The 21,031-nt window shown below is 37.5% G+C and overlaps 1 protein-coding gene across 1 annotated transcript in view; it reads right to left on the bottom strand.

Moving 5' to 3' along the window:
* Positions 1-1,777: 1,777 nt before the first annotated feature.
* HOOK1 (hook microtubule tethering protein 1) overlaps positions 1,778-21,031 on the bottom strand; it is a 30,370-nt gene continuing 11,116 nt past the window's right edge. The window contains exons 5-22 of the mRNA XM_035332744.1: positions 20,493-20,625; positions 19,489-19,556; positions 18,183-18,245; positions 17,046-17,129; positions 14,421-14,587; positions 13,725-13,865; positions 12,752-12,953; positions 11,872-11,982; positions 11,574-11,661; positions 11,429-11,489; positions 11,013-11,153; positions 10,267-10,354; positions 9,671-9,705; positions 8,982-9,064; positions 8,500-8,600; positions 8,063-8,164; positions 6,515-6,583; positions 1,778-5,450 (exon numbers count right to left, since the gene is read on the bottom strand). Of these exons, the coding sequence (XP_035188635.1) occupies positions 5,292-5,450; positions 6,515-6,583; positions 8,063-8,164; positions 8,500-8,600; positions 8,982-9,064; positions 9,671-9,705; positions 10,267-10,354; positions 11,013-11,153; positions 11,429-11,489; positions 11,574-11,661; positions 11,872-11,982; positions 12,752-12,953; positions 13,725-13,865; positions 14,421-14,587; positions 17,046-17,129; positions 18,183-18,245; positions 19,489-19,556; positions 20,493-20,625 (1,896 nt within the window). The 3' untranslated portion in view covers positions 1,778-5,291. The remainder of the gene's footprint in view (positions 5,451-6,514; positions 6,584-8,062; positions 8,165-8,499; positions 8,601-8,981; positions 9,065-9,670; positions 9,706-10,266; positions 10,355-11,012; positions 11,154-11,428; positions 11,490-11,573; positions 11,662-11,871; positions 11,983-12,751; positions 12,954-13,724; positions 13,866-14,420; positions 14,588-17,045; positions 17,130-18,182; positions 18,246-19,488; positions 19,557-20,492; positions 20,626-21,031) is intronic.

Raw genomic sequence — 21,031 nt, 5'->3', positions numbered from 1 at the left:
TAGAAGAATGAGCCATCCCTGACCCTCCTCTCCCCACAGCCACCCCAGCTGCCCTCCTGTCCTACTCCCAGCGAGACTCTCCCACATCTTCCCTTCACAACAGAAACAGGGAAGTTCCTTTGACTTTCCAGACCTTATGTTCTTTCTTTTCCTTCCTTGTGAGAGCAAAAAGGGGAAGGAAGGGTTGAAGTGGGCTCAATGCCTAGAATCAACTGCAAAAGGGAGGTGGGAGCAGTGATGTTTCTGTTGTGCACATTACTCCCAAAGCACTACCAGTCTGCAGGTGTCGTGTTGTGTTTTTTTTTTTCCCTCCTCCTTGGCTCAGTTTCCAGTTTCCTTTCCCAGGCTGCTGCTATATACAAAGGCTTCCTTCCCCTCCAGGTCTCCATTTGGTTAAGTAAAGCTCTGAGCACAGAGCACATTTCACATGACTGTTCTGCACAGTGGCTCCTTACATATTCCCCCTCACACACCTAAACCACCTCACACGGGTGGCTGACCTCATCCCCACCCCTCCTCTGCACCGGGGTCTGTACTGCTGCGGCTCTCTTCCAAGGACATCCATCACCTCAAAATGCAAGCCTCCAGCTGCAGTGCTTGTCTCTTAAGGAGCTACCAGAAAAGATGGAAGCAAACAGGGTCCCAGGGCCAGGCAGCCTGACTTGGATGCCGCTTTGTGTAACCAAGCACCTGGAAACCAGCCCCCCTTCACACAGCATCCCTTGCTCTGCTCGTTCCTCCCCTGCTCAGGAAGGCAGCGGTGGCTCCCAGTGCATGCCCACAGCAGCTCCCCTCAAGCTGAGCCACAGATACTGGCTGAAAACATCCTGCAGCTTGGCTCAGGCTTCCTGTGCAGCTGATAACCTCTTTCCTTCCCTTCTCCCTCAAATAAACACCTGCAGTTTTGTTCTCTGAAAATGTTTTTTAAGTCCTGGCTTAGAAATAACACAAACGCACACAAAGGAGAGATTCTTCTGTATCTGGCCATTTGCTTCACCCTCCCTGGGACATCTCCACCAGCACAAAAACCCTTCTACATCATGATACCCCTCAGCTCCCCCTCCTCATGGATAACAGGCAATACAAGTGCTTGCTTACGTATAAGGCTGCTCAGGCCAAGGATCACAGTTCAGAGAAAAGGATAATCAAGCTCTGTGGTAAAAGCAGGTCTACAACAAGGCCCCTGAAGGAAACCTGCCACTTTCTCCCTGCTGATCTTCATGCTAGAGGCCTGAGTGGCTGCCTGGTCTCAGTCTCACTTCTAGGTTGAGGTTAGGGCTGAGGAACAGGGAAGTTGTCAAACTAACAACCTGCAACACAGACTGAAGAGAGCAGTCAGTTTTCTTCTCCAAACAAAAATAGGCCAGGGGTTGCAGAAGCAGGTACCTGTCATCGGTGTCCTCTTCGGTGTGGCTGAGGAGAACATGCAGAGATCTGAACTTGTTTCAGTAGCTATAAGCAATTACATAAGTCATTTGACAGCTCATTTGTAGCAGGCTTTAGCCTTTCCACTTCACCAGACGACTGCTAGCCAACTGAGGAGAGGGAACCAGCTTGATACAAAAGCAGAACTGTAAGCTGGAACAAGCTGAAAAGACAAAGCGAAAGCAGCACACCTCAGATTTGCTGCTGTAAGACACATCACATAGTGGGACATTTGGGACAGTGTGACTGTAACATCATGCAGAATCACTTATGTTGCCTAACAAGTACAGACACTTACAGCAGCTAAAGAGCATTAAAGGCATTGCTTGGAATAAAGACACCAATAAATTCATTTTAAAAATCTTTATGTGAATATAAAAGAATTATTTCCAAAGAAACAAAACAAAGATTAAAAATTAGTGCAACTTTTCAGGTTCTATGCAACACAGTGTTTACATTTGTTTTAAACTGATGATGTAGACACTGATACACAGAAAATCTTAACTCTAGCTTGACTAGTGGGGGGAAAAGGAAAAAAAGCAAGGAAGTCTTAAGAAAGTCATTTTACTAGACATTATAAACTCAAACAATTGTTTTCATTTTCTATTTCCTAAACTATGGCTACTTAAATAAAACATTGGTATTGCTTATATTACTTATTTCCAAGTAAGTTTATATTGTATAAAATAGAATACCCATATACATATATATTTAATGAAGGAAAAAAAAGAGTTCAGTGAAAATTTTTGTTTCTTAATCCACTACAATACAGCTGCTCCAAAAGTCTTCTCAAAACTGCTGCCTGATCCACCTTAAGAAGAACCTACTAGCCCCAAATTTGTATTATTGCTATAAAATTCTTCTCTTCCATAGCAGTTATTCTTAATCTCATATAAAGAAAATTATGAGTTAACAAATAAGTCAATCAGAACTTATTTTTGCTTCTTTGGATCTGTATTACCCGTTTTACCAGAAAACGACCAAAATTACTAATAGTGCTGATTAAATTCAGCAATATTCCATGATTTCAACTCATCATTTGAATCTGTTCTTAACTGTGAAGTCTGGGTACGACACAAATTAATCTTGCTGCAGAGCCAAGCAGCCTCTTTCTTTGCCCTGCCCCAGCAATGGCCAGAGCTTAGCAGTAGCACACGTTGCATCAAGCAGCACTTAGATCATTCTGTTGTGCCACGTGAAATTTAGCCATAACACAACTCTACTAGCAGCTGTGTTTGACGTTAATGAAGTTAATATTAAAACTATATTTATTACGATCCTTTCTGCACACCCAGATAAGCTGAAGTGAATACAACAGTATGGCTTATCAAATAGTTATTTCTGCAGATCAGTTCCTCATTCACAGAACGCAATGCAAGTTGAACCAGCTATAAAACAGCCACTCTTCCACAGGTTCTCAAAATCCCAAAGAAACGCTAAATAAAATTGTATTTAGCCACTTACGTTTTAACAGTTTGAAAAACTCCCAAATAAGTAAAATCTTTTCTAATACCTGAACACCTGATTCGTTTTCGGCATCCCCCAATAAGAATCCTGGGGACTAGCCAGCCCTGAAAAAGGTTTATCCCCAGTAGTAGTTCAGTATTTAATTTTTTTCATTGCTACTCAGAAGACAAGCTTCTAATTAAACAATAGGGAGGTTCTTGGTCATTTTTGGTCCCAGGGTCTGCAGTTTTGAGAAGCGTGTATCAAAGACATTTGCTCCAAGGTTTTCACTATTCAGCACCTGATATAACTACTGACACAGCTCTACCACTGTGAGAACAACGAATGTATCAAGCCTATTAACTAAATGAATACTTGAAGGATGTCCATGAAAGTTTTCATGCTGTAAAGAACAAAAGCTGAGACCCATTCAACACCAGTGACAGTTTCACATTTCACTAGAACACACCGAAGTACTAGGCTTTAGAAAAGTGAGAGTAACCTTAGCAAAATGCTTATGTTCCGCTGCTCACCACCAGCTCCCACACCACCAAGAGATTAAATACACAATTGTATCTTAATAATAACAATAATAAAAAAAATATTATCACTGCAGCAGTAAAAGACTTCAAAACCCAAGAGGTAGTCCAAAAAAGCAGAGTCCTGAAGAACACAACCTGACAGACAAAACTGTCCAACAACAGCTCGTTTGCAATATTCTGTTCCTATCACCTTTCATGAGTCTGGCTTTTAGATGCCTCACGTAGACGTAAGTTTCGCAAGGAGAAATTTTCACTAAATGCCTAAACATCTAACACCGTAAGCCATCACCTCAATTAAGAAGCAACGCTTACTAAGTATTAAAAATGAACACTTCCCTTTTCTCTAGCATTGCATACAATGCCCAAGAAAAAGAATAAGATGCTAGGGAAGGAAGAAATCAAAAAGCAAGCCATACTGAGGGGCATGCAAACTGCAGGACTATGCAGAATTCACAATTCAAAACATACTCAAAGTAGCAGAAAATTCTGCAAAAGCAAAGCCGAACCCAGTTCTCAAAAGATGGCCTTAGTGGTGCAGACAGACATATGCTTTTACTCATGCATGTGGTTGAGATTTACATTAGGTTTTGGACTGGTACAGCACCCTGAACTGCTTAGTGTTAAGTGCATTCGTTTAAGGGGTGCTGTAGTTTTATTTCGTTTAACCACAGCTATAATGAGTTTGTTCTAGACAGTTTGCAAAGAATGGAATTAGCAAACTTCTTAAAAATATAGTTTGCAACAAAAATAAGACACTTTGTAAATAACGTGACATAATTTTGTGAAAGGTAGCAGCTTCCCCTGCCCAAATTTCAGGTATTAATCCCAATTTCATCTCCCTAGATCTAGATACTGGAACTACTACAGTTTATGCACTTTTCTCCCTGCCAACAAATAATTTTTGCTGCCAGCAATTAGCAAAGCAATCTTTCATTTACCTGCATAGCACAATTAGTTCAGAATAACTGCAGTGAAACTACATTTAAAAATTAAGAAAATTCATTTCTATTCAAGAGATTGTATAAACAGCTGGAAATACACAGGTTTCCTTCCCACCCACACCAACACTACCTGTGCCCTGGCCTCTCACTCTCCCCCCCGTAAATGAAGTGTACCAATACTCCAGACTTTTAAAACATAGCCCAGACTTGAGTTAATACAATAGCTTTTTTTTTTTTTCTTAAACAGGAAAAAAAGTCAGCTTATTTGGCTTTGGTGAATTCAACATCTTAAAGACAAGCTTTCCTTAGTGTATATATGCACAAACTTAATTGTTATTTAAATAGACTGAGTAATCGTGCCTCTGACTTGCGATGACAAAGCCTGTCAACTAGTCAGCTAGTCTATACAAGTCAACTAGTACTACATTTTTATTTTTTTTAAGTAAATGCAAATATTTTCTTACTTCTAAAATTGTACTTTATATTATTTATAAAGCATTTTTAAAACTTGGTACTGATCTTTTAAATTTATTTTCAGAAGAGCCCAGCAAAAATGTCACGTATTGCCAGTTTCCTGAAGTACATTTTTGCATAACATCTCCCTGTTACAAAAGTCGACTCTCTAGCCCAAACACTTTAAATAGGTTTAAATATATAGTGCCAATTTTTATATTTACAATATATTCTGAAGGCAAATATAAATCTTAAGTTGTGCTTGTAAATACATACTGCAGTTATTAAATTTACTTCTACTTGGAAAACTACGTGCTACCTTCTAGATACCACCGATCAAATTAATCAGTTCTTGATAGGTTCTGATGTTGAATTCACAATTGCCCTCCATCATAACCTCCTCTTTCATCAAGTAGTTGAAGTGGAAGCTATAAAACTTTTAAGGACACTTAAGCTTGTGAGTTTCCCTCATGGTCCTTGTGGTTCACTCAGATGTTGCACCTGGTACTTTAACAGTGAGATTCCTTCTGGTATTGGTGACATGACGTTGTTGAGCTAAGAAGGAGCGTCCTGGGCCATCTCTGCAGGCACCACTACTGCCAACCAGTCTAGCTTCCATACCTAGTTTCTGGAGGGTTAGGCTCTGTGAATGAATTAGATAATACTTAACAATACTGCAAAACAGAAGAAAAAAATCAGTCATCTTTCATACACAAAGCTCTTTACTTAATATGCACACAGAATTGCTTTTATTTTATTTCTAATATAGCTTTGTGGTGCCATGCAAGGTATGAACCAATGCAGAAGAAAATAAGATTCATTCATTACAGAATGTTACTTTTAGTTCACTGTGAATTTGTTCCCTTATTAAGCATGACATTTAATTTTACTTGCATTGTTTGATATCCCTCCCCAGTCTGTATGAAACTCTGTGCTTTGCTTCAAATGAAAACAAACTTTCTCTAGTCCTTTTCATAGCGATCTAACATTATTATAAAACCCTTTGCAACAACACTGCTGTAGGATGGTTCTGGCTTCACTTCACAAACGCTGTGCTAGACACCACATGTCTAAAGCAGGAACATGAAAATCTTTGGAACCATGGTCTCTCTTGGTCTCAAGCCTAAGAACCTCAACAGTAACAAATGCCTATTGAACATTCAAGAATTTAGCTTGATAAATCCATAAATTCCATAAACTTATGACAGCAAATGGTACTTCACGATGGCAGTCATGGCCTATGACAAATTTTAAGTCTCCGGTTCCAAAGCACCAAAGACAAATAGAAAAGATTAAATAACGTAATTTTACAAAATAGTTGATTGTTATATCATTTTCCCTTTACACTGCTGTCAAGCATGTTGATGCTGGTATTTCCCAAGTTACTTCAACAATACTGGAGCTACAACTCATTGAACTTTGCATTCTGGCCTGCAGTCAGGATTAGCAAGTCAAAGAGTGTGATCTCATTTTAAACTCGAACTCTCACACATCTCCTTTTCCTAGTTCAATGTTTTTAGGCACGAGGCCATGCTAACCTGCAAGCTGGGTATTTCAGACAAGTAGTTAAATTACTGGCTTTCTGTCCTAAGCACCAGTTTATAGCAAACTTCAAAAGAAAAACAGAGATATAAGACATAACTGCCACACTTAGCAAAGTGTGTTTCTCTGATTTCTAAGATATTGACAAGTGAACTTTTGACCCACCTTGTTATACCATGCAGTTACAATTAGCTTTTCCTCATAATCACGTAATTTAGCAAGTTTGTTTTCAGTCTGAAATGAGACAGAGAAGGATCTAAATTAAAACACAGAAATAATCTGCATAAACTTGCTGCAGTCCACCGAGTGAAGTGAGTTCATGCAGCAGAAATGCTTAAACATGCGAAGTAGCTAGAAGGTTTACAGATGTAAATAAAGATACTTCCTTAAATTACAGAAAGAAATTACAGGCTACCTCAAGAAATGTAACTTCTATTTAAAGCTTAGCTGCTTCAACTTCAAAACTTATTTTGAAGCTGGGAAAAAAATGCATGGAAGTCCAGGGTGTATTAGAAAGTCTATAAATAGATTAGCAGTCTTTTTTCACTTTAAAGTGAGGAAAACTCAAAAATAAGAATGCACCCCTAGCTGCAGAATATCCTTATTTTATTATTGAATTTCTATGCTGTGTGTCCTCATGGTGTCTTGCCCTCCAGACCTCTCACCATCGCTGTTGCCATCCTTTGGACATGACAAAGTATTTTTATATCCTCCTTATAGCACCCCAAACTGCACACAGCAGTTGAGGTGAGGCCACAGCAGCACAGAATACAGCAGGACAGTCCCTTCCCCTAGCCAGCAGTATGTGCTTGATGCACCCCAGGGTGCAGTTGGCCCTTTTGGCTGCCAGGGCACACTGCTGATTCATGTTCAAGTTGCTGAACAAAATCCCCAGGCCCCTTTCCACAGGGCTGCTCTCCAGCCTGTCTCCCCCAGTCTGTACGTACAGCCAGGGCTGCCTGTCCCAGGTGCAGAATCCAGCATTTGTCTTGTTAAGTTTCATGTGGTTGGTGATTGCCCAGCCCTCTAATAAATGTCACAATCTCTCTGCAAGGCCTCTCTGCCCTCCAGGGAGTCAACAGCTCCTCCCATTTTAGTCTTGTACCTGCTGAAGTAACTACTCTGACCAGTCCCATCAGTGCTGCTATTAAAACTGAATGCAGCATTTCCCAGTTTTCCTTCACCCTTGGACTACTGCCAACATTCCCTTCAGAGAAGCACAGGCAAGTAAGTTTTCCAGCATTAACGGTTATACTCTTCTGGTTTCAAACACTCCAGTATATGAAATCATTAACAATGGGTCTATTAAACAAGTAATTGCCCTAATACCTAGTCAATCACACCAACTAAGTTACATTACTACTAAAAGAGGTCAGGCTCTGCAGTTCTGTACCAGTTGCTGTGTTGAAGCAAAACCATTAGGCTAGTGCAGTTTCACTTAGAGCTTTTCAAAGAGTTTTAAAAGTACCCAAATTAGTGTTTCAGGTGTACATACGAAAGCTATTAAAAAGAAAACTGCCCATACAGACTCATGCTACAATAAAATGTTAATTTAGTTAAGCTACAAATCTCTAGGTTGGATGGTCTGTGCCGTTCCTAACTGAATGCAGCATTGAAGGGGTCTGGACCATGAAGAAACAGTAACTTGAGCATCTAATATCCGAGACAGCAGAACACGTAAGAATTTATTTTTAAATATATGTAAATGTTTACCTCCAATGCTTCAATCTTTTTGTCTCTCTCTGTTATCTGTTTTCTGAGTGACATTATTTCTGCTGATGCTGGATTTAGCTTGGGGTCTAAGGTTTTTATCACCTGTACAAGGCAAAACAAATGCATTACATGTCAGCTTTGCACCTCATTTGCTCACAGGAGAGATACAAAAGCAGACCAAGCTAGTCAAGTAATCAGGATGAAAACCAGGCTTTTATACAGTATGAAGTAAGATATTAAAAGTTATTAAAGAATCATTAATGCATCTCATGGTTCAGGCTGAACAGTATTCTCTCATACGTTACATTGATTGCAATTGAGTAATTTGACCAAAAAATGCAACATGAAGCTACTAATTTTAGGGGGGAAGGGAACAGGACAAGTCAATATGTTCAACAATTTGTAGCAATGTATATGTTCAGAAATATGCCACTCACATTTCTTGCTTTCTCAAGGTACATTTTATATCTTTCTTCCATTGCTTTCATGTCCTCATCTTTTTTTCGCAAGGCTGCTTCCAGTTCTCCAATCTTCTGGGCTGTTTACAGAAATCATTACCAATGAGATACAAAACAAAAATAGACATGGTACTTAAAACATTCTCCCTCCCCCCCACAGAAAAAAGAAACAAATTTCAGTTTCTACATAATTTCCTCTCAAAGTTCTTATTTTTGTTTCAGCTGTACCATAAGATTTTAGATCTTACCCCAGATTCCCATTTTGCAAGGCATCGTTCAACAAAACAATGCCCTCACGAGGCCTCCTTCTGCCTCCATGTGCAAAAATTCTGTTTTTTTTTTTTCTTCCTAGTTTCAGGTTTTAAAGCTACGCTCTAGCAAAAAGCCTTATCCCAAGAAGTATCCTATGGGAATCATTTCAGAAGAAACATCACAGGGGGGAAGGGAAAACAACTACTCACGGTTCTGACTGACATCAGGCTGCAGTTCTGCAAGAGCAGCCTCCTTCTTCTGTAACTCATCATGAACTTCACTCAATTTTTCCCTACAAATGAAAGATTGTACTAAGGATTAAGCTTGCAACTAATATCATGCACAGTTAAAAGAGATGACAGCTGCAACTTGATCATAGGAAACGTGTAAGCAACAACTTTAAACTCTGGTGATTTGTTTGAGTTTAAATAGAAATATTAGTATGTATTTTTGAAGAACAATAGAAGTTGTGACTTTCAAATTGAACCTTGATTACCTAAGGCTTGAAACAAGAAAGTGAAAAAAACACCAAAAAATCCTTCTAGCATCTCTTTAGCATGATCTACAATCTGATGGAAGGATAGACATATTTCAGAGGAATTAAATGCATTTTGAGTACAGCAAGAGTGATGGTTTTAACAGTCTGTTATAGAATCAAAACAGTAAACTGCCACTGGCAATGAAGAGATGGTTAAGTGAATATTACTATAACAAGATTATCATGGCTGGAATAGACGAAACCTGAATGCTAATACTTAACTCACTATATGCATAGGTTCTCAAGACAGTGACTTGGAAAAAACAAGACATTGGTATAAAGATTTAAGCGGTTTATGTGCTAAAAGAGTCAAGTTATTTGGCATAATTGAGTTATTGAGGATGCATGTCTCATACTTACATATGTGCTGCCAATTTCTGCTTCAGGTTGCTAGACTATGAAAGAAAGTTAAAATTCAGTTAATTTCAATACTTCACACTGCACAATGTTAAAAGTGTTCTTACAGATGAGCCTAGAATACTTAGCACACCTAAATTAGCTAAGCCAAATATAGCTTCAAAAACTGCATTTTTTATGCATTTCCGTAACTGCATTCATGGTATCTGGTGCAAAGACTAACACCAGCATCTTTATTCTTTAAGCAATCCTTTTCATTATAGCATCACTTAATCCTACAATTAGAGATTTAAAGAAGTAAAAGGTAGAAGAGTTAGCTTCTTAAAGAAGGGGAAAAAAAATGGAATCCCACAAAATATGATTATTTTCCAGTGAAAATAAATGGGTGGTGTATTTTTTTGACACAAAGCAGTAAAGCGGTTTCCAAGTTTGCTTACTCTTGCTGCAACATAAGGATATTTTACAACAATTAAAAAAAAAAAAAAAGGAAGAAAAAGCACCTATCCAGGATCCTAAACGAGACTTGATGCTATACTGAAGGATCTTAAACAAAACAGGTGTGACGTATTAAAGGTCAAGAAGCCTGAGCTTTCACTTACTCCTTCTGTCTTGGATCCCTGCTCCTGCAAAGTCTTTTGCAGGTCTTCAATCTGCTGTTTTAACTCTCCAATATGCTCCTCATTTAGCCTTTTAGGTAAAAAAGCCAAGAAAAGTCATTTAATACCTTTATAATAATAATTTAATATCACAGCACAGTAAGATTTTTCTTCTCCATGCTCAGATGATAATTTTGCAGAGGCTTTACCCAGCAGCACTTAAGCCACAAAGAAACCAATTTCAAATTCTTTTAGTCTGACTTAAACTTCTGCTGAAACAAACATTTGGCAGCTTTATTAAACATTTTATAAAGACAGACCCAGAATCATTTTAAGGTTTAAGTAAGCTTAATTGCTCCAAAGTACTCATGGTCTAGAAAACTGGTTTTGGCATTCATTAAGTGATAGAGGAATTCAGATCATAAACCCGCATTATAACAACATCATTTGTTTGCAGTTCTAGAAATTGAGTTTATATCCATTCTTGGTCTCCCAAAAATCAGAGCTAAGAGCATCCTATAAACAACAGGTTTCTTCATAGCATGCTAGACACAGAGCTGCCAAATTTACAACACAGTTAAGCTTTCCTTCTTCTTTGCCTCATTACCCTTTCCTGATTTTTTCACATTGGTGAAAAGAAAAAGGGTAAATGGCCTCCTGCACAGTGCTATGCTACAGACTGAAGCTGTCCACTCTGAAGGGCCAGAAACCACATTTTTCTGCATTTAGGATGCTGTTTCACCCACTACCTTTTCTCAGTTTCTAGTTCATTTACTGTCCGATGCTTTTGCTCCAGCTGATTCTGGAGCTCCGTAATACGTTCATTTTCTGATCCTTCCTGTTGCAACAGAAGCATCTTATTTTCATGCTGCAGCCGAATAAACATTTCTCTGAAACAAAAACAAGAACAAAAAGATCATTGCTGATTAGGAAATAATCAGAGGTAATATTCCTGTTCTGCTTAAATTGAGCAAAATAAGTTCCCCTCAAGAATATACTCAGGGGAATAATTCAACTTTTGATTAAACATAACTTAAAATTCTCAAACAATACAACAGGTTTTGAAGAGAGATGAGAAAGGTTTCGATTATCTAATTCAAATTTTATTGCATCTTTATGTTCTACTCTGCCAGACTTTCACAGTAACATTAGCTAGTTGTCTTACCTATATTCTACTGGCAGAATTTCAGCAGCAAGATTATCGTGGCTTTTAACACGAGATGCACCTGAAATTGCATGAGAAGTTCATTTCAACAAACATACAGAAATAATTAATATGCGCAGAAAAGCCTCTGAATATAAAGCAATACCTGCTTGACTCAGATGATCCTGCTGCATCTGTGAATACCGGAGCTCTTCATTAGTCTCTTTTAATGCATCACACTGCACTATCAGTCTCTAAGAACACAGAGAATGAAAGTAAGTCACACTGCAACATTTTAGGACCAAATAACATTAATAAGGACTTGTACTATGTATTCTACGTATATATGTGTTCTATATATGCATTCTAAGTGTATATATATATATATATCAATAAAATAAAAAATATGGAACACACGGCACTTTCATCAGATGTTCATATAAGCTCTCATTCAAGACACTTACTTCTTTTTCTTTGATTAAAGCTTCATATTTTTCTTCAAGTCGTTTCATCTCAAATGCTAGCTTATCAGCTCTTTTTGATTCTTCAGACAGCTTGTTATGAAGCTCCTGGACCTTTTTATTAAGGGAAGACATTCAGCACATGAAGGTTTCACCATGTTACCTATAAGAATTATGTTAGAATCTTCACTCCTACGAAGTTTAGCTTAAATGAACAGCTGATCCTCCAAGCTTTTGCATATTTTGGTGTTTTGCTGTTTTTAATTAAGAGGTAACGAGCTTTTTAAATGATTTAACAAGTTCAGGTAGCTCCTTTCATTATTTCATGAGTTAAATGTTTTATTATTGAAATAAACACAACTTTCATGGTTTAAAATAAATTTCCCTGAAGAAAGTTAATATTACATGCATATGATCTCAGTAACAGATGAACAACCTCTCCCCAGGAACACAAGTTACCTTGGTTGAAGTAAAGAAGTAAAACCTCCAAATCATCAACAAACGATTAAGAGGGATTGAGCTCTAACTGAAGCTATAGTTAAAATTGCTAGCTTGACTCTCTTTCCTGGGTTATTAAAGTAAACTGCAGAGTATAAGGGAGATTTCACAAAGAGAAATGTCTAAGGGGACATTATAGGTTAAGTCCACAGCCCATTAAATTATTTTTTTTTGATGTCATCATCGTTAATTAAAAAGCAACTAGGGTTTTTTTTTTGAATGATTTAAGTCCACAGCCTGTTAGATTAAGCCGTTCATTGTTTGTTTGTTTTTTGTTGTTGTTGTTGTTTTGTTTTGTTTTTTTCCCCAATGAAACAAAAATATTTGCCTTAAGTAAGAATATCTGAAGAAAAAAGTAACATCTTAAGTACAGATGTAGTCCTACCTGTCTTTTGTAGGTTTCTAATTGGGCACGGGCTGCGTTGGCTTTTTTTAGTTCATCTTCCAGACTGACTGTATTGTGCATATACATCATGTTGGTTTCCTGCAGAGATTTGACTTGTCTGCGGAAGTCATTCAGATCCTGTAGCTTTTTACGATATACCTCAATAGTTGATTCCAGCTTACTTGCTTTGTCTGCAGTAGCCCTTAAAGGATAAGCAGGAATTAGCAAGAGTATGTTTCTTCTAAAGATTAAGAAAAATGATTCTTCTTTCATGCAAATTTAAGCTATTTTCAAAGGCAGATGCAACATGCTTAAGAGCAGAATTAAATCATACTGCTTTATTTTGCTGACCCTTTGGAACAGTTTGTGTAATGCGCGCACCCAGCAGTGCATCCAGTCACTGGATGGACACTCTCTGGAGGCAGCTGGTGCTCACATTTCTGGCAATACCTGCCTGGAAGTGGAGGGTTAGGAAATACTAAGAGTGCCCCAAACATTTATGGACTTGCATATATTGGCCATCCACATTATACCAAAAGTTATGTCGAAATTCTAGCTGCACATACACTTTTCTACATCAGAAAAGGCAGCCTCTCGACAGCGTAAAATGTTTTCCTTAGTAAAAATGTCCCCCTTAATAAAATGCACATTCACACTCACACAAATTTCCTAATTCATTCAGAACTTAACCTTCCATTGCACGTGAAGAACAATATCTGTATTCATTTTACCCTGCTTTGCAAAAAAAATCCATATTGCTGTTCTTATACTAAGAAGAGGTTATGCGTGTAAGCGTGCATGTCATCCCTGCTTTGTCAAAGGGCCTTTTTCAAACTTTTTAGATCTTGTTTGGGTAAGACCCATCCATAGAAGTAATACCTGTAAAAAATTCTTATGAAATACAAACCCTTGGGTTTAGTCATTAAATCCTGCCAACGTGGAAAAAAAAAAAAAAGCTGCGTATATTATATACCTAAGAACATCATTTTCGTCTTTCAGTGCCCTAGATTCTTCTGCCAAAGAAGTCAGTTCGTTGTTTCTGTGCTGCAGTTCAATCAGTTGTTTCTCTAGATCTTCACAATGGACACGATAATCATCTTTTGCAGCTTCAAGCCTACCAGATTAAAAACAGGAAGTTCGTTAAGAATCCATATTCATTATGCGTTTTGCTCATGATGATCCATTTAGTGTTAGAACTATTAAAATAAGTAAGAAAATGAAAACCTATTGATTTAAGTAGTCAGAAAAAGTGTACTGTAAACTTTTGATTGTCTACTTGTTGAATCATGATGGATTCTGTACTGCAAATTTATATGATATTTCAAGGAATCACATGAAATGTTTTTTCCATAGGAATTACAAGGAGAAAGAAATCAGTGCATTAAGGAGAGCTTTTTTAACACACAAATCACGTTGGTGCTCATTTCTGCTTTCCATCACCTTTTAAAAAAGTGTCAAAGGGCCACAATATTGTGATTAGAAAATAACAGCTTTTTTTCCTTAAGGGTAAAGACTGTTTTTAAAATAGGTTATGTTAATACGGTAGTAGGAAGTTTTTATAGCAAATGAAATTAAGATGGAAAATCCTTAAGGGGTATCAGAAAAACTTGTAATGTATCTGACATGACAAGCAAGGCTTCTTTGAAAGAAATAAAAAATGGTTTCATACCTGAAGTTTTCCTCTTGCAGTTGTTCTAGTTGCAACTGTGCATGAAAATACTTTTTTGCTACCACAGTATTTGGATCATCAATTGAGTCATCTAATTGCTCTAGTCTGTCATTCATTATCTCATTTTCTGACATCAAGCTGTTTTTTTCATCCTGAAGGGCAGCCACCTAGCGTAGATAAAACAGCATCACCACTGTAAGACCTGTCCAACCGGAAAGAACTAAAGCCAAGACAGCAGTATGTCACCAAATTAGTTTATGAAAAAGGTTGAGGGTTTAGAAACTTTAGAATGTAATTTACACAGCATACAGATGCTTTAGTGTATGTAAGTTATGAAGCACTAAAGGAGAAGTCTCTCTTAAAAAGATAAATTTTTGTAACTGAAACCATGGCAAAGGTTTGTAATGGGATATGGAGAGAAACTGGTACTTTTATTAAAAAGGATACCATGGATGCCATACAAAAAATAAGTACTGGTGTCAAGGTTACTCTCCATCTTGCTTGTACTTAGCCATAAAAAGCAGGATGGCACTGGCTAGCACACTAACACAGTACTGCCGTGCGCTCAGCAGTGGATGGTTGCGCAAGAAGCAGTTTCAAGCGCCGTAAGCTAGTAAGCACACACGCAAAAGAAAAAACCTGGACAGCTTCATATAGAGCATGCATTTTTGGCAACAATCAAACAGGTTTGATACTGAGTGTCCACAGCTAAGCAAATGAGAATACAACACTGTACTGAAACAGTCAGTATATTAACAGCCATAAAATGGGGAAGGATTAAGAGGCTAGAATCTTTAAAGTTTTTCTAGTGAAAGCTGTTGTGTTAATTTTAACATCCTGTCAAACATTAAGAGCGTGTAGCTTGTGTTAGTTAACTGGCATTTAAACAGGGACAATACGCTTTTTGGGTTATGCTTTCCTGAATCATAAAGAAAACCTACCTTTCTTATATTCTTGGAAAATATCAATGAAGACTGAGACCTTACAAGTGAATTTATTAAGAATTAGTTTAAATGAGAAGTGTCAATCAATATTATGGCTTCAATAAATAAGTTTAAAAAATATATATATTGTGATGACATTACTAGATAAAACATCAGATATAGCCTAAACAATGCAACATTATGATCACAAACAAGCTGTTTCTTAATTTAAAAGTCTACCAAACAGATCTAAGAAACAAAACTGTAATTCCTGTACCACTTCGTTAGATGCTGGCTTTCTAGGTCAACTCCTTTTTAAATACTGAATATCAACTTACTGTATACATGCATGCACAACCACCTGTGGGTAAGGAGCATATCTGAGCCTTACTCAACATCCTTCTTACTGTTCAAGGCTCAGCCACTCCTTAAACATGCACAGTATTCACACTTTCTGAATAATTTTAAATGAACACCTGCCCAAAACCAACTAAAAACAACCCTTTCACACAATTCAAAGCAAGTCTTCAATTTTTTCTCAGTTCCTTTCTGATAGTTCTCTCTTCTATTACTTCAGCATAACAGAAGTAGTATAAATCACTGGACCTCAAAGTCAACACAAATTTTGAAAAAGTCTTTAAAAAACGTATCACATTATTAAAGAACTCCATTGCCATTAACTCATCTTTTTATAATCAGCATCACCTTTCAGAAAAACAGAAGTAAAATACTAATGTAAATCTAAAACGATCTTCCTTCGCATCTTCAATTCGCAATCAGGGTTCCTTTTCCGTACATATTCTACTATTTCAGTTGTCACTATCTGCAAGAAATTTAAAACTGGCCTCTGGATTTATTTATTTTACATAGGTTTGTACAGCCAGTGTAGCACTCCAGCTCCTATAAGGAGATGCCATGCAAATGTTCACTTTGTACAGAATCAAATCTGAATGAACTTCCTTACCACATTAACCTCTTTTTATTCTCAGAGTATAGGGTCATAAACATAGGAATCAAACTTAGGGCTAACAAACGTGTGTTTTGGTTTGTTTATTATTATTCTTTATTTAATTATTTTATTTTTTAAAAACAAATTAACTGAAATGCAAGTTCCTGCTTATTGCTATAAAGTCCTCTCTCCTTCCTCTAAAGAGACTGGATTAACTCTATTAACTCCTGTATCCGTTAAAAGCAAAAGTAAACCTATTATCAGTGTGGTTAAGCAATAAATGATGAAAACTAATTGATCCTATTTTGCCAAATATGTCCCATGTTAAAATTGTGTACAAGAAAGAGTTTGTAAATTTTTAGATACATCTGAATCTTTCATCAACAACTATTGGAAACAGCATAATTTTCCTATGATTAAATCTAATGACTGATTATTATATGAACTGCTTTTTTTGGATACTGTTTAAAGGACTAAAGGCAGCAGTGACTAAAAATGGAATTGGCAATTGTAAAATCCATGGTAACTTTGTTTTGATGGCTATTTACTACTAAGAGTAAACAAAGCTAGAAGATGAAGCAACCTTTGCATTACGAGTTGACAAAGGACCTCAGCTTACACTTCCACCAGGACACTATTTCCAGTAATTGTATTCTGGAGAAGAGAATGGCTGCTCTTCCCATAAACAGACAACTTTCTAAATCTTACAGTCACCACCACTACATATTAAATAAGCTGCTTGCTGTTTCTTACCTGCAGATCTAGCTCTTGACATCTTTGTGCCAACTCTTCTTTTTCTGCTAGTGCTTCTTGAAGATCCTCCAAAGCTTTTTTAAGCTTTTAAAGAACAAAGACAGTCAATTAATTCTGGCTTCCACAGTGTCTCAATTGCTTATACAAATTGTTTAAAGAAGGATGTTAGGTACACACAAACTAAGAAACCCCCATACTACTGTTGGATCGGGATCTCTGTTTGTTTCAGCCACATTTAAAATTTGTACCACTCGTAATAAGTGAATTACTGAAACTCAGAGTAACATTCAGATTCAACACAACATCTTACGCCAACAGCAAAACAAAAAACACACCCAGAAAGAACTGTATTGTCGCAATTTCCAAGTCCCCACCTGTTAAATGCCTCCAGCTCACTGGTTCATATATGCTCAGTAACAGAAGCTGTAAGACTCATGTACATGGCTGAAGTCTAAAACCTGGTTCCCTGGCTTCCTTCCTCTCAAAATTAAATTCACTGTCCAGACAGCAAGATCTTTCCAAATTCAGGCTTACTGGTCAATCAAACACTCCTTATTTCAGAAGAGAAATACAGATGTTCCTTTAAGAGCACGTTTACAAACAACTTCATTATATGTGCAACAACTTGTATTGTTCACATTAATAACAATTTTCATGACCTCTTAAAAACAGCGAAGCATTTAGCATGATACAGCTGAGTCTTGATGTTCACTTAACTCTTCTGGCTATGTAGGTTCACATTGGCAGGTTCTACCCCATCAAGGAAGATTACCTAGCTTTCACGCCATATGTTGTAGATAAGCTGTATTAGAACAAACCTTTTTCCCCACTTCTTAGGATTAGCACTGAAAATGATACCTTATTGCATAATCTCAGCCTACACCACCATGTTGCTCTGCCTTTTGTGAACCACTATGGTTTAATCCTGTCAACACTGACTGGAATGCACATCAAGCAGTTTGTGCAGAGAGGAGGCAAAGCTGAAATTTACTGTTGAGTATTTTGTTGTTGTTGTTGTTTTCGGTTGGTTGGTTTTCAAATTTCAGAGGAAGAGCTGTCCTCTTCATTTGGGGGATGGAAAGATACCAACTAGTGGTCAGTCTTAAACTGTAACAGCTACAAATATGAGGCAGTTACCTGCTGTTCCATTTCACTTGAGTTATCACTTGCAGATGGACCCATTACTTCCTTGCTCATGAGCTACAGAAAAAGGCCACAGGAAGGAAAAAAAAGGGTTAAATTAGAGGTTAATATTCCGCAAATTTGCTGTCTACTCAATATCAGCTGTATTTTCCATCATGTCGTTTCCCTCAATACATCAAAACAGATTATTAGTAATAAACAAACTCATTGTTTGTAAAAGCTTTGAAGAAAATCTAGAGTAACAGGGCAGATTTTCCCCCCTTGATTAAAAAATTAACCAAGTGTGAACAGTAACCCGTTAATGGATGAATATATCCCCTGCTGAATTAATTACTAGCCCCCAGCCAAGTTAAAAGGGAGCAGATGAGAGGACAGGATTTCACTCAATGAATTTAATAGTTATGATGCTTGTGTCACTTAAGCTAATTGTCATTAAGCACAAATGGGAACATTAACACAGCTCTCACTGATCTCCAGTACAAAGATATACATTGTTTGTTTGTCAGCAGTTAAAGGGCTTTACTTCTTACTCAGGAATTACAGCGCTATTCCTAGACCTTCTTCAGAAAGTTTGATTAGTCATAAAACAACAAATAATTATTTCTACCAATAGGACATTAACAGCTTTAAAACCTACATAGCTAATTTAAATCTCTAAGTTTTAAAGCCTCCTACCAACTCCACTGCTACCTTGATGGAGATGCAATTACATGTTACATTTTCTTCAAACATCAGTATTGTAATTCTTGCCTCCTTCCATGCTCTCCCGAGCTTCACAGCCCTGAAGTTCCCAGATGTGACTGTAGAGATACGCTGTACGCTGGATCACTGCAATGATCCAACCAAGAACAGGAAAATGGCAGGGGGAGGGCACCATGACAAAAACAGGAGAAATTCTGCTGGGAATTCATAATTCAGATGCTGGAATGACCTATCAGAACTATGCAGCCTCACAAACTGTTGCCATGAGCATAGCCTTGGGTCCAAGACCATAGCACTGGGACAGAAATTTCAGAGCCTGACTCCAGTATAAACAGCAGCTGGCATGAAATACTTTTTGCATGAAACAGGAAATATTAAGCATTTATCATCTCCACAAGTTGAACATTCGGGCATAGGAAACTAAATCAAAACCCTTTAGCTGGAGTCTGAGGTCTCTTGGTTCTAATCCTCCCAGATAACTTAGGCAAGTACTTAAGCTCTTCGCAGAAATTTCTTTGGATTAAAGAATTCACTAAGATCAACAAATGGATATACAAACTTCTCAGCTGACAACATCAGGCTAGGAATTATTACTTACCTCTTGAATGGCTGTCATGACTACATGCTGAACAGACTCTTCAAGGGTCATGATATTCTGTATGTGTTCTACGAAAAAAAATTGTAGTGACTCATGATACAGACATCTTAATGGCTTGAGTAATATGACAGCTTTTTTTTTTTTATAAAGATCTAGAAGTTATTCTCTAAAATGCTGCTTCGAAACAGATACTGTTCTTCTTACAGTGCTATTATTAATCAACATCATTATTATCCAATAATGTAGTAAATAAATTATAAATTCTTAAGTGAACAAATTTATGCTATGTACAATAGAGAAAGCAGATTTTAAGATATCTGTCTATCTTCCACGGTTCCTTTTCTAATAAGAAATCCATACATATGTATAAACATAAATTTCTGCAAAGGGTCAAAACCCTTGCAATTGAGTTAATGAGTTGTAATGAAAGACGGTTATTTCTAGTATCTTCATTCCCAATGCAACCAAACTTAGTGTACTTCCTAAGCATTCTTTGATAAAATTATTCCAGACTACCTAGGAATTGTAACTGAAATCCAACAAAAGCATACCAAGGATTTCTTAGCCATCAGAGCATTAAGCATTAGCTCCCGTGAGAGATTTGTGAGAGTTTGTTATCTCTACAGATAGACAAAAGACTAAAGATAGACAAAAGGCAGTTTCTAATATCAGTTTTTAATTTGATTTGCTTAATTGGCATTTGAATGTTAAGTTTTAGGTCTTGGTACTTGTTTCACCAAGTAGGAATAGCCCCTCACACACATACATTTCAGACTATTTTCACCCCACCTTGAACAAAATTTGAGTTTAATACACAAAAGCAGAAAAAAAATGGGAAAATGAAGTGAAAGCCTGTTTCAGATTAAGTATGCAAATGCAATATATTAACAATTGAAACATTTTGATACATAATAAAGAAAATAGTTCTACATCGCTTCCACCTTATGAATCACTACACCCTGAAGCAGTCTGCTGTTGGTTCATCAAATTAAGGTAGCCCATACCTTGTTTCCTTTCACAGTTGACTGCACAGCCTAGAATAAGCTGCATAAGTCTTCCCAGTTCAGCGGGATCTGAATTCTCAGATATCTTATTTAAGTCAGGAATAAGTTCTTCTGAAATCTGTTGACCCAAAAACTGAAAAAAAAATGAAAAGAATCACAGAATCACAGAATTTCTAGGTTGGAAGAGACCTCAAGATCATCAAGTCCAACCTCTGACCTAACACTAACAGTCCCCACTAAACCATATCCCTAAGCTCTACATCTAAACGTCTTTTAAAGACCTCCAGGGATGGTGACTCCACCACTTCCCTGGGCAGCCCGTTCCAGTGTCTAACAACCCTTTCGGTAAAGAAGTTCTTCCTAATATCCAACCTAAAACTCCCCTGGCGCAACTTAAGCTCATTCCCCCTCGTCCTGTCACCAGGCACGTGGGAGAACAGACCAACCCCCACCTCGCTACAGCCTCCCTTGAGGTACCTGTAGAGAGCGATAAGGTCACCCCTGAGCCTCCTTTTCTCCAGGCTGAACAAGCCCAGCTC

This window comes from Oxyura jamaicensis, chromosome 8, assembly GCF_011077185.1.
Source record: "Oxyura jamaicensis isolate SHBP4307 breed ruddy duck chromosome 8, BPBGC_Ojam_1.0, whole genome shotgun sequence".
Taxonomy (NCBI): domain Eukaryota; kingdom Metazoa; phylum Chordata; class Aves; order Anseriformes; family Anatidae; genus Oxyura; species Oxyura jamaicensis.
The sequence above is the reverse complement of the archived record's forward strand: the minus strand, read 5'-3'. Positions and strand labels throughout refer to the sequence as shown.